General features: G+C 40.9%; 1 protein-coding gene across 1 annotated transcript in view; it reads left to right on the top strand.

The window, feature by feature from the left end:
• The window catches only part of LOC110209975 (guanylate-binding protein 3-like), a 29,110-nt gene extending 15,534 nt beyond the window's left edge, over positions 1-13,576 (top strand). Inside the window, exons 6-12 of the mRNA XM_020988772.2 lie at positions 2,100-2,293; positions 5,450-5,695; positions 7,391-7,671; positions 8,532-8,744; positions 9,287-9,389; positions 10,538-10,731; positions 13,318-13,576. Of these exons, the coding sequence (XP_020844431.1) occupies positions 2,100-2,293; positions 5,450-5,695; positions 7,391-7,671; positions 8,532-8,744; positions 9,287-9,389; positions 10,538-10,731; positions 13,318-13,551 (1,465 nt within the window). The 3' untranslated portion in view covers positions 13,552-13,576. The remainder of the gene's footprint in view (positions 1-2,099; positions 2,294-5,449; positions 5,696-7,390; positions 7,672-8,531; positions 8,745-9,286; positions 9,390-10,537; positions 10,732-13,317) is intronic.
• Positions 13,577-13,922: the final 346 nt, after the last annotated feature.

Raw genomic sequence — 13,922 nt, 5'->3', positions numbered from 1 at the left:
AATTAAGCCCTTACAGGTAGGAAAAGGAAAGAGTCAAGCTCTAACCTAAATTCCTTATCCCATATTAAACTCTCCAGCTCTGGCCCTCAACACTTGTCCTTTCACTAATCTTCAATCTATAGGCTGCATTCCTGTCACCTATAAAATCAGCCATGTCTCCCCCATCCTTAAAAAACCTTCACTCAATCCTACTATCTCAAAAAGCTACAAGCCTCTATCTCTACTCTCTTTTACAGTGAAACTCATTGAGAAAAATGTCTATAATCAGTATCTCTGCTTCCCTTCCTCTCACTCTCTTTTAACCCCTCTGAAGTCTGCATTTTGACCTCATTATTCAACTGAACCTCCTCTATTCAAAGTTGACAATAAACTCTTAAGTACTGGTCTTTCCTCAATCCTCATCCTGCTTGACTTCTCTGAAGCCTTTGCCACTGTGGATCAACCTCTTCTCCTAAATACCCTCCCTAGATTTTTATGACACAATTTCTCCTGTTTCTTCTCCTACTCATCTGACCTCTCCTCATCTCTTATGCTGGATCTTCATTCAGGTAATGGCCACTGACCTTTGGTGTCCTGAAAGATTCTGCCCTGAGCTGTCTTCTCTTCTTCCATTCTACTTTCTTGCTTCTTAATCTCATTGGTTCCAATGGATTCAGTTATCCTCTCTACACTGATGATACTCAGACCTACTTATCCAGCCCTAACCTTTCTGCTGAGCTCAAGGTTCTCATTCCTAGTAGCTTATTGGACACCTCATACTGGATGTCCTATGGACATTTCAAACTCAACATGTCCAAAACAGAATTCTTTTCCCCAAAATCCTTCTCTCTTCACAACTTCTTATTGTCATGAACACTTTCATCCCCTGTTCTCTAACCTCTTGAACTAGGTGTCACCTTCAACTCTTCCCTCTTTCTAATTCCCTGTATCCAATCTGTTATCATGAGTTTTCATTTTATCTTCATTATATCTCTCCCCCTTCTTTCCTCAGATATTGCTACAATTCTGTTGCAGGGCCTTATCACCTCACATTTGGACTATTTCAATAGACTGCTGGTTAGTCTCCTTACCTCAAGTCTCTCTCCTCTTCAGTCCTCCTTTATTCAGTTGTGAATGTAATTTTCATAATGCACAGATTTGACGATGTCACTCAACTTACTAAACTCTAGTAGAGCCTATCACTCCCAGGATCAAATATAAAAATTTCTGTCTGGCTTTAAAAGCCCTTACCACCATGCCCTTTCATACATTTGCAGTCTTCTTACACAATTCCTCCTCCTACTCAAGCATCAAACCACACTGTTCTTCTGGCTCTTCCTCTTACTTGGCATTCCATCTTTTCACTCAGTGCCTTTTTACTGACTATTCTTCATACCTGTACAACTCTCTCCTTTCCCTTCCAATTCCTACCTTCCCTTCTTTCCTCCAAGATTCAGTTCAAATCCCCACTTCAGCAAGGGATCTTTCTCAATCTCCACATACTACAGGCATTCCTCTGGGGATCCCTGATATTTATAAATATGTATGTGAATATATACATGTATATACATATATATATATAAAATTTGTATATACATACATATGTGTATATGTGTATATGTATACACACATACATACATAAACATTGATGTCAGTATATTCATACACAGGTATATCCATATAGATATATATGCCTTATATGCATGTGTATAGCCTACATTAACCATTTACATGTTATCTCTCCCATTACAATATGAACTCCTTGAGAGCAGAGACCATGTTTTTGCCTTTATTTGTATGCCTACCCTTAGAACCCTGCCTGATGCACAGTGAACATTTAATAAATGCTTCTTGACTCGTTGGTTCAGTACAAGACCTTATGTTCTAATACTACAATAATCAAGAATCATAATGAAACATGGAGTCTCACCAAATTGATTGAAGAACATCAGGCTGATTGGGGACTACCCTGAAATGCCTTTCCTTTCCCCTTTTACATCTGTGATTGAGATCCCATGGGTACAGAAGGGAATGTACTCACTGCAGGGAAGGGAATATCCTACAAGTAAAAGTGGGAACTGATGAGGCTGCTGTTTCCTTTTCCTTATCCATGATCTTAGATATGTAACAGAGCTGACAGAGCTAATCAAAGTCAAATCCTCACCTAATGCTGTTGGAGAAGACTCAGCAGAGTTTGTGGGCTTCTTCCCAGACTTTGTGTGGACTGTGCGGGATTTCACCCTGGAGCTTGAGCTACATGGCCACCCCATCACCTCAGATGAGTACCTGGAAAATGCCTTGAAACTCAGTCAAGGTAACTTATCAGGAGTTAGGTTTAGGCCATGAGGGGCCCTTGGCAATAGAAGGGGAATTTTTTTCTATTTCTTTGGTGCTTAGCTGTTTCTTCCCAGAGCTTATTCTTTTGAATCTCACAGACTATAGAAATGGAGCCTGAAAGCTATCTAGGCTCACATGGCTTTGGTGAGGGTCAGTTAATCTCTTTTTCTAGCTCCAGAATTTCCACAATTTAGTGACCTCTCCCAGAGGGGAGTAGTCCCTGAGATAACTGATTTTTACCAACCTCTGTGATGGGTTTGTATCTTATAAATTTACAAAGGAGGCCAATGTTTCTGAATGTCCTGTAGTTGTTTGGTAAGCATGGAATTGCAATAAAAAGGAATGACTTGATTTTAAGTGTTATTTCATTCAGTCCAGGGCACAGCCTGAGGAATTCTTCCTCTCTAGTAACAGCACAGACCTGGTTCATAACAAGAGATAGCCATACCCTTGAGAAGGCATGCTGTCCATTAAAATGGTAATGACATTTGGAGTCAGAAGTCCTGGGTTCAAATAACACCTTTGGTGCTTACTTCCCATGTGACTTTGGGCAAGTGATTTAATGTCTCTGAGCCTCAGTTTTCTCATCGGTAAAAGGAAAGGTTTGGATTCCAATATCTCAAAAAAACACTTGCTACACATCTAATAGCTAGTGAGGACAGATGGTTTCTCCCCTTGAGAATTCTAGAGAAATACTGGTTACGATCTTTCAAATATATCTTGCTTATCCTAAAGATTTCAGACTGACCATCACATGCTCCCATTCAGCTCTGTCATTGCTCTAGTACTCTTCTTGTAACACTTCACAAGGGTTTATAAATCCAAATGTACAAATCTCTAAGTATGCACTATTTTCATCGTATGCTGGCAACTCCTCGATGGCATACAGGCAGAGATGCTGATCTCACCAGAAATATCACTCAACCATGTTTGGCAATGAGTTCCTTCAATTCTAGTCAAAAGGCATTCATTAAATATCTACTCTACCCAAGGGATTGCGCTAAGTGCTCTCAGCATACCTTCAAAAAGGTTACATACTAGTGGGAGAAAACGTGTGAAAGATAAGTGAGTAAAAATAAGTACAAAATAAATGTAGAGGACAAAGGAGGTAGAAAGAGCTAAAGAACCGTGAGGATCATCAAAGGCCTCTGTAGGAGGTACTGTCAAAATAGAGGGCTGCAGAGAGTTACAGGTTCCAAGAGGAAAAGGTGACAGGGAGAAAAGTCCAGGCATAGAACTCCTTGGCCAGAAACATGAGCATGAGTGATAGAATGTCATATACAAAGAATAAGAAGGCCAGTGTGATTGAAACAGAGGATGGAAGGAGAATAATATGAATCCAGTCTAGAAGGATTAGAATGAGGTTGGAAAAGGCTTAATAGCAAAGAGTCACGTTTGTATTTGGTTCCTGAGACATTAAGGAAGCACGATAGCTAGCTTCTTGAGCCAGGCAATACCATAATCAGGCTTGTCCATCTGGTATATCAATTTGGTAATGCGTAGGATAAGTAGGGAGAGGAGGAAGTGGAGGCAGGAAGACCAGTTAGACTGCTACTGCAAAAATCAAGGTGAGAGGTAATGAGGACCTCAGCTCAGGTAATTGTAGGGGGGAAGCTTATAGAAGGCAATGAATTCAAGAGATGATATGGGGGTAGAATGCAACTAACTGGTTATAAAGGATGAGTGCTAAAGAAGTGTTGAAAATGATTTCTGAGACAGTTTCTTCTCAATGGCCAATTCTGTTTGTAGTGGTAGTGTTATTAACTTCAAATAAGGAGCATGTGCACAAAAAAAAAACCAGAAAAGTCTCTTACAGTGGAAGGGGAAACGGGGGAAGGTGAGAGGGAATGAGTGAATCTTATTCTCACAGGATTTGGCTTAAGGAGGGAATAACATACACATTCAATTGGGTATGGAAATATGTCTTACCCTACAGGAAAATAGGGGGAGAAGGGGACAAGAGAACAGGGGGAAGATAGAGAGGAAGGCAGATTGGGAAAGGGGGTAATCAGAAGTAAATACTTCTGAAGAGGGACAGGGTCAAAAGATAGAATAGAATAAATGGGAGGGCAGGACAGGATTAAAGGAAATAGAGTTAGTTTTTCACAACATGTCTACTATGGACGTGTTTTGCATAACTGCACGTGTACAACTTATATTGAATTGCTTGCCTTTTCAATGAGGGTGGGTGGGGAGGGAGGAAGACAGAAACTTTGAAACCTAAAGTTTTAAAAACATATGTTTTTAAAAAAATGTTTTCACATGCTAGTGGGAAATGAGAAATATAGGAAATGGGGTACAGAAGTCTGTCCTGCCCTACAGGAAAATAGAAGGGGAAGGGGATAAGAGAAGGGGAGAGAGATAGAAGAGAGGACAGACTAGGGGAAGGGATATTCAGAATGCATGACATCTTGGGGTGGGGGGAGGGGGAGATGGGGTGAAAATTTGGAACTCAAAAACTTGTGGAAGTGAATGTTGAAAACTAAAAATAAACAAATTTATATCAAATAAGGAGCATGTGCATTTATTAACCTGGAAGCCTGTCTTCTGCCTGATTTTAGCCTTCAGCTCTTGGGGGTTTTTTATTTCAGGGAGCCACAATTCTCTTTTTACATTATCTATAATTAGTCCAATAATTTGCCAAGTTCTATCTAGCACAGCTCAACTATGAATCTGTGAGAGGTTCCATTCAGATTTGGAACAAATCCATTTCCTCTGCATGTTTTTAGGTGTCTCCTCTGAATATCACAATACATCATCCTTACAAGAAGCAAACTATTGCTTGATTTCTAATAATCTCTCCCTAATCATTTCTAGTGCTTTTTGTTTTGTGTTTTGGTTTTTGGTTAGGCAATAGGGTCAAGTGACCTGCCCAGGATCACACAGCTAGTAAGTGTTATGTGTCTGAGGCCAGATTTGAACTCAGGTCCTCCTGACTTCAGGGCCGGTGCTCTATCCCCTGTGCCACCTAGCTGCCCCAAATCATTTCTAGTTTTAAAAGATTCTGTCTATCATTCTGTCTTAGGATTGGATACATGAAGACTTGAAAACAGCCATTATCAGTCTTAAGCATCTTTATCATCCTCCTGTCCCAGGCCTGTGCCTTACCATGATCTGATTTCCTATCTCTCAGGCAAGAATCCCAAAGTTCAAGAGGCCAACGCTACACGAGAGTGCATCAGGAAATTCTTTCCAAAACGGAAATGTTTTACATTTGACCGTCCAACAAATGATAAGTCATTGTTAGCCCATCTTGATGATGTCCAAGAAAGCCAGATGGAGCCTGCGTTCAAGGATCAGGCAGACAACTTCTGTTCTCACATCTTTTCCAGTGCAAAATCCAAGACTCTTAATGGGGGAACCATGGTCAATGGGAATCGTGAGTTTCCTTTGTTCCAGTGCATACTTGATTAAGATGGGATATGTGTCCTTTATTTCTTTATATGTGTAGATGTATTGTAAGATTTTTCTATTACTGTCCTTATGAACTATGTACAGGTATTGTAAGGTTTTTGTTTTAATGTCTTTATGGGCTTGGTTTTCATTGTTCCTGTTTCCTGAACTGTCAGTTTAAAATCCCTCAGAATATGTACTCTGAGACAATGTCAGTAATCTTTGATGGAGATTAAATTAAAATAGAGAGGTGCCACAGGTGTGCAGAAAGGCAGTTGCCTTAATTCTCCAAAAGCAAAGTGAGTGGATTTAGCAAAGTATAAAACCATGACTTTGACTTCTGTTTCTGACAATATTCTAGAGCTCATTATTAAGGGGATTGTTTATAAGTACTAAGAAAGGGAAGCAGTGGTCACTGACATCCAGTAGATGAAGCAGATCTCCTTATCTGGTACTGTAACTGGACTGATGTAGATGAGAGAAATTGTGTCAACTTAGCATAGGTAGATTTCATTCAACAGAATATTACACAGTGCCTCATGCTATGATTATGAACAAGATAGAGATGTAAAAAGATGGCCATACTGTCAGGTAGATTCAGAAAATAGTAAATGACCAGACTCACAAAACAGCCCTTAATCACTCAAGGTCAGGGGAAACTAGGTGGCATAGTGGATAGAGCACCAGCTGCAGAGTCAAGGGACCTGAGTTCAAATCATGGCTCAGATATTTGACACTTACTAGTTGTGTGACCCTGGGCAAGTCATTTAACCCTGGCTGCCTGGCAAAAAATAATAATAACATCAATAACTTGAAGTCAAATTAAAGGGAAGTCTATAATGCCATGCCTCAAGGTTTTGAACATTCTCAATAATACTGACAAAGTTAAATCTGATGCAAATGGAATGGTGATCCAATGTGCAGATGGCATAGAGCTCAGAAGAACAACCAATACACTGAATGAAAGAAATGAGATACAATGTCATATTGGCAGAATAAAGCAATGACTCTAAATGGATGATGGAAACTGAGAAGAATAAATGTAAAGTTCTCCATTTGGGTATAAAAATCAACTTAATTAGAAGAAAGTTTAGATAGAAATAGAAAATAATTCATGGGGAAAAGATCTAAATAATTGCATGGATTAACAACTCAGTACAAGATGGTATTCTCAAATGCAAAGTTATTTTGTTGCCAAGAATGAGCCAGACACTTGCATCAGTTAGGCCACATCTGGTATTCTGTGTTCAGTTCTAGGTACCTCACTTTAGGAAAGACATAGACAAAGGCTAACATTTCCAGAACAATATAACCAAAATCTGTAAAAAGACTGAAGTTCACACAAGAACAAGCACATGGAAGGAGGTTTAGATCCATTTCCCTTGACCTCAGAGGTCAAAATGAGAAGAACTGGGAAGCATTTGCCCAAAGGTATATTTTGATGTCATAAATAATTGAGACTTCCTAACCATTTAAATAGTTAAAAAGTACAAGAAGCTGCCTTGAGTCATCATGCTCTGCTCTTCAGTCAAAATTATCTAGTTGTGATTAGAAGCTACTCCCTAACAATATTGTAAAAGAGATCCTTAGGCAGGCTTCGGTTCTCCTAGATAATTAACACTTGGACCAAAATGAATGAAGGTTGCTCTCTGCCTCATCTTCCATTCCATCTTGTCATCAGGGTTGGGAAAGCTGCTGGAGATCTATGTGAGGACCATCTCTAGTGGAGACATTCCCTGCCTGGAGAATGCAGTGTCAGCATTGGCTCAGATTGAGAACTCGGCTGCTGTGAAAAAAGCTGTCATGCATTATGCAGAGCAGATGGCGCTAAAGGTGGACTTTCCCACAGAAACCCTCCAGGACCTGCTCAACCTACACACAGACTGTGAGAAAGAAGCCATCTCAATTTTCATGAAGCATTCTTTCAAGGATGATACCCACGAGTTCCAGGGGGAACTGGTGGTATGTTCTCTCAGCTATTTATCCTCCCTCTTACCTCTCCTTTCTGAGCGATACCTAGAGACTAGTCAGACTCTTTCCAATTTATTTTATACCTTGGGTCCTGTATCCCCAGCTCATAAGAGAAGAGCCTGGTTTCTCTAGAGAGCTAGAGTCATGAAGACCCAAATCTTATTTATCATGAAAAGATGCTCCCTCTTTTCACAGAGTTGACACTTAGGACAAATCAGTTACTTCTTCAAGAATACAATATCACCCACTCATATATTTGCTGAATAGAGGGCATGGTGGCTCTCTCAAAGGCTGCTGAAGTTTCTCTGAGCTCATAGACTCATTCCTCTCTCTACATCTTCCCAGCCCTAGCACCCTAGGGTTCCTTCTAGGAGCATCTCCTGCCAGTCCAAATGTCTGCTAAGTCTTACTTAGCTTGGTAGTGCTCACATGGCCCATATCACAGACAGAATCATATTATTATTTATTATAAGCTTGGGACTGGCAGGGACATGTAGGATCATTTGATATAATCACCACATTTGGAAAGTGAGGAGTATGTGCCCCAAAGAGCATAGATGACTTGTCCATGGTAACTTAAATAAAAAGTAGTAGATTTAAAACCAGAGCCCAAGTATCTCAACTCCCAAACCAGAATTTAAAGTTTTATTCTACCATAGTGCACATCTTTCCAGAAAAATAAAAACAGGTAGACCTTCTGTCAACAGTTTCTTTAAAATCTCGTTCCCTCCACAATGAAATAGGGCACTCTGATAGCCTTTGAGGCATCACGTCAATCATTATCTGTTATTATTATTATTATAACATTGCTTCCTTTTCCCTAATTGTCTTTCTCTCTATTTCACTGGCAGCAAACCTTAGAATCCAAGAAGGATGATTTCATCCGTCAAAATGAGGAAGAATCAACCAAATATTGTCAAGCTAAGCTTCAGGATCTCTCTCAGACCCTGAAGGCAGCCATTTCTCAAAGCACCTTCTCTGTGCCAGGGGGTTACCAGCTCTATAGGAAAGAAAGAGAAAAAATAATGAACAATTACCATCAAGTTCCCAGGAAAGGGGTAAAGGTGAGTAAAGACCTGGAGGCCAGCAATGGTGACAATGCAAGGAGGGCTCCATTGATCTCACTGGGTGTTTGAGCAGTGACTTTCTCCTACCAATAATCCCCCAAGAGGAGAATGTCTAGACACGGTCGGCTTTTTAGTTCACATCTCACCTGGAAGTTCTTGACATTAATCTCTTCTTCCTGCCTAGAGAATATGCTGTGGGATTTAGGAAGCTAGGTCATATGAGGGTCATAATAGGCCAGGCCTGATGCAAGCTGGCCTAGTACCTCAGGTTCAAGCTTGGAATGAAATGAGAGGCTCACAGCTGTACCTCCTTGTGTGTTGGCCTTTTAGTACTCAATGACATGTAGTCACATGCATGGCCTCTGTGTTTAGTCTCCTGAGATAATCATATACCAAAAATGTTGTCAATACCTTTCAAGAAAAAAACAATATCCTAGCCTATATAGCAGATATTGCTTCTACCACAGAGGGTTTGCCCTTCTCAGCATCTGACTCAGTCTGGGGAAAATTATGTGTTTCTGTCTTGTGTGCATGTTCAGGCAGATGAGGTCCTCCAAAGGTTTCTACAGTCACTGGCAATGACAGAAGAATCCATCCTGCAGACAGATCAAGCTCTCACTGAACAAGAGAAAGCCTTGCAAGGTACAGAAAGCTGCGGTCTGATGACCTAGACATGCAGGAGACTTGGTGGGTTTGGGACAAAAATTTCCCTAAGAGCCTCAGTGTGACATGAAGATTTTCCTGAAATACTTGGGATTCCTTCTTCTCTACTGTCCCAGTCACTGCTGGATTTGTAAACAGCAACTGTGACCACAACCAGCAGGTCAGAGAAGCTGTTCCCTCAGACTTCCTCAGCTCTGCTTCTTGGTGAAAGAAAGAAAGAAAGAAAGAAAGAAAGAAAGAAAGAAAGAAAGAAAGAAAGAAAGAAAGAAAGAAAGAAAGAAAGAAAGAAAGAAAGAAAGAAAGAAAGAAAGAAAGAAAGAAAGAAAGAAAGAAAGAAAGAAAGAAAGAAAGAAAGAGAGAAAGAAAGAGAGAAAGAAAGAAAGAATAAGAAAGAAAGAATAAGAAAGAAAGAAAGAAAGAAAGAAAGAAAGAAAGAAAGAAAGAAAGAAAGAAAAGAAAGAGAAAGAAAGAAAGAAAAGAAAGAAAGAAATGTAGGAATTTCCAGACTCTTTCTCATACTTTGGGTTCTGAATTCAAGAGAAAATATTGTCACCCTCCTGTTTCACGACCTCCAATGACTCCCTATTACTTCCAAGATCATGTATGAATCCCTCCATTTAACATTCATTATGTTATAAATTTGCCCTTTCCCACATTTACTCTTGCTTATACCTTACTGCCCTCCATGCATGCTATGTTTCAGCAACACTGACTTGCTTGCAGTTTGTCAGACACAAGCCATCTCTGATCTCCAGGCCTTTCCACTAGCTGTCCCCTCTGCCATTAACGCTCTGCCTCATACCTCCTACCTCTGCTAAAATCCCGGCTTCTTTAAAAGACCTTTCCTGTCCCTCCAAGTTTTAATGCTGCCTTCCTCTTTCATATTGCTTCCCAATAACTCTCCACCTATCTAGCATCTGAATAACTATTTGGATGTTGTTCATCTCTTAAAATGACAGCTCCTTGAAGGCAGGAATTGCTTTTAACCTCTTTTTTTTTTGTCTCTCAAGTACTTAGTACTCTGCCTGGCCCCTAGTAAGCACTAATAAATGGTGGTTGATTAACTGAGAAGAGATGAAAACTATCCTCACCTGATTTAATATTATGCTTTCTATTCCACTGAACAGCTGAAAAGGTCAGAAGAGAAGTAGCTGAGCAGGAGAAGAAGTTGTTGGAACAGCAACAAATGGAAATGCAGCAAAACATGGAAACTCAGCAGAGAAGTTTTGAAGAAAATATGAACCAATTGCTGAAGAAGGTGGAGGAAGATAAGATGCATATCCTGGAAGAACAGGAAAAGATTCTGGATCATAAATTAAAGGTACACAAAAATTGGGATCAGTGGCTATGCTTAGAGAGCAACCCTACCACCATGGCAGGAATAGGAAGGGCTGACTGACAGGGAAGGCAAATTTGCCTTCCTGTGAATCAACATGTTGAAAAGCAAAGGACCCTGGACTTTTCATCAGAAAATCTAGGTTTGAGCCCTTTCCTCCTTCTCAATTTTCTCACCTATAACATAGGGTCAATCACATCTGTCTCACTGAGAGCACAGAATTGTTGTACAGATCACACATGATTTTTGTATCACTCATCGAGCATCCCCACAGCTCTCACAATGAGTTGCCCAGGCAAGTCTATTCCAAGTCCAAGTTCTTCTACAGGTTTACTCCCTATGACACTCAAAGTTCACAAGCCCCTACCAAAGTCTGTGTTTCTGTAGTCAATCAGAAGAGACAATTAGTTCAAAGCAAACAGCTAATGCCCAGACTCTTTTCTGCTCTATCCCTTTTATACAAGGCAGACAACGTAATATACTATCATCACTTAGAGAACATCCCTCAGTGGTTTTTCTCCCATAGGAGATCCATGAATTTCTCTGAGCCTCAATGGAATGGACCCTGTCTCTCCAGAAAGAGATTCCAGAACCCAGGGACCAAGCTCTTTGCAACAAAGATCCAGGCCCATCCCAAATAACTTGTACATTCAGGGTTAAGTCTATTTTTTGAATTGTATTTCCTGATCAACAATCTCTGGCCTTATGTATGCCATGATACTCTCTGTCCTGAGGTCAGAGAGTTCTGGCTTAACTTGTATTACTAAACTTGTCATAGATAGCATCTGCTAAGGGATACCCTTTCTGAAAAGGAAGGGCTAAGTTCAAGGGCCCACCCCACAGTGTGCTGATCCCCAAATCCTTGGTTCTTCCTGCAAATGTAAGAGAGAGTGAGCTGGGCCTGTGATCTTACTGGTGGAAGTAACTACAGTGAGAAGATTTCCCCTACCAGTACAATCAGTACAACCCTATAGGGATTGTCCTACAGAATTCCTAGGGGCACTGAGTTAAATGACTTGTTCTGGGTAACACAGCCAGGATGTATCAGAGGTCAGACTTGAATCTAGGTCTTGCTGACTCTAATGCTCTCAACAAAGCCCTGCTGCCTCATATAAATGAGAGGGGGCCAAGAAAGACACAGGAGCAAATGTAAGCCGCAATGGATAAGGCCATTGTGTTCTGCACCCAGCCACATCCCTGGCCTTTTATACATAATATGGTTGGAAAAAGCTTCCATAACATCTGTTTTTAAAAAAGGCTTAAAAATCACAAAACGCCCTGAACCTTTTAGGTCCTATGATTAGTACTTCTAACACCATATCACATAGAAGGAAGCCTCCAAGGGAACTGGATTGGATCTGTTTCCCCTCCACCTGCTTCTGACTGAAGCCCTGAATTCACATCAAAGCCTCTTTGTCGTCAACAAAAACCCTACAACTGGGGCAGCTAGGTGGTGCAGTGTGGATAGAGCACCAGCCTTGGAGTCAGGAGGACCTGAGTTCAAATATGGCCTCAGATACATAACACTTCCTAGCTGCCTGACTCTGGGCAAGTCACAACTCCAATTGCCTTGCCAAAAAAACCAAAAAACAAAAAACCCTGCAACAATCCAAGCTGTCTGTGGAGTCATCTGTAATCCTAAGTACCATGAACACTACAAGTTAATTGCAGAGTCCCCTGGGGTTCGGGGCTACTAGGCTGATGCCAAGCATCCCAAATTGAGTCAATTGTACCCTCCTACCTGATCCCACAACTGCTGAGTCCTGGAGGAAGAGCATATCCAGTGGCTGGCCTGGTTTCCTTAAAATCATTATCAATAAGCCTCTACAAGGGACATGGGATAGAACAGGTCCTGCCTAAATTCCTGGAATTTGGCCAGAGGCAACCCAGGCTAGTAAGAGAGACAGAAGACACTGATTCACATTTGTTTCATGTTGATCAGAGGGCCAAGCCACTGTGAAGTTGACTTGAGCCCACCCTGAGTCACTCTCTACAAAGAATTTTTTGCCCCTTTTTTTTAAACATGTGTACATCTGGGCCATTCCATTATGAATTGAGAATAATGCTGAAGACAGTAGCTAGCATTTTACATTTCATTTTAAGGTTTACAAAGCAAACATTATTTCATTTTTATCCTCACAACAATCTGAGGAGTTAGGTGCTATTATCAGTTAAGTAACATAACTGCAGTCACATCCAGTGAGTTTTCAGAGGCAGGATTCAAACTCAGGTCTTCCTGACTCCAAAGCCACCACTGTACCACCTAGCTTTCTCCTTTTAGGACTATGATTCCAACCCAGCTGTTACACATTTCATCATTGGCCCAGAAGTCCAGCCTCTTGTCCCTAGCAGTGGGGAGTAATGAGTCATTACAGAGAAGGCCTGACCTCTAGATGGCTTTTCTCACTGCCCAGGAATGTCCCTTGAAGAGAAATCTCCTGTGCCATTTCCCCTCTTCTAGTCTACTTAAGGCTCACACCTTATGCAGAAGAAACACATAGAGCTGCCTGGTTCTTGGTGGAATGGGAACTAACCAATGTGCAATGGTGATGCTCTTTTGTTTTCTTTTAGGAACAAAAGCAGCTGTTGGAGGAAGGGTTTCATGAGAAAGCTAAAGAGATGGAACGAGAGATAAAGGACCTAAAAACAAAGAAGGCTGCTGAGAGTGACCCTTCCTCCTGGGTGGCCCCAGTGTTAGATGTCGCTGGTGCTCTATTGATGTCCAAGTTACGAGGTGTAAAAAAGCTCATTGGCTTAGGGTTAACAGGATTGGGCATTGTGCTTCCATTTCTCAAAAAAAGTTAAAGAATATATTTGTTCCACCTAATAAGACATGGCACTGAAACTTCCTTATATATGTGTGTGAATGTGTGAGTGTGTGTGTGTGTTTTCTGCTTCTAATTCACCCAAGCATTAAAAAGGAAAGCTGATGCTCACCAGACAGGATAAAGAACACCAGAGAAAATTCACATGAAAAGCATCCAGCTCCTCAGTGTTAGTGAGATGAGGCTTCACTCCCCTAAGGCAAAGGCTTCTTTTCTTTAAGGCAAATAGTCTAGAAGGCAGAAAGCTTGAGTTTCCCCCTTCCTTTTCATGGCTCAGAGCATTCAGAGCTAGAAGGAGCCTGGACAGTCATGGAATTTAACTTCCTCATTTTACACATAGTGCTCTACTCT

Source organism: Phascolarctos cinereus, unplaced genomic scaffold (genome assembly GCF_003287225.1).
Source record: "Phascolarctos cinereus isolate Bilbo 61053 unplaced genomic scaffold, phaCin_HiC Scaffold_5;HRSCAF=322, whole genome shotgun sequence".
In the NCBI taxonomy this organism is placed as follows: Eukaryota; Metazoa; Chordata; class Mammalia; order Diprotodontia; family Phascolarctidae; genus Phascolarctos; species Phascolarctos cinereus.
The sequence above is the reverse complement of the archived record's forward strand: the minus strand, read 5'-3'. Positions and strand labels throughout refer to the sequence as shown.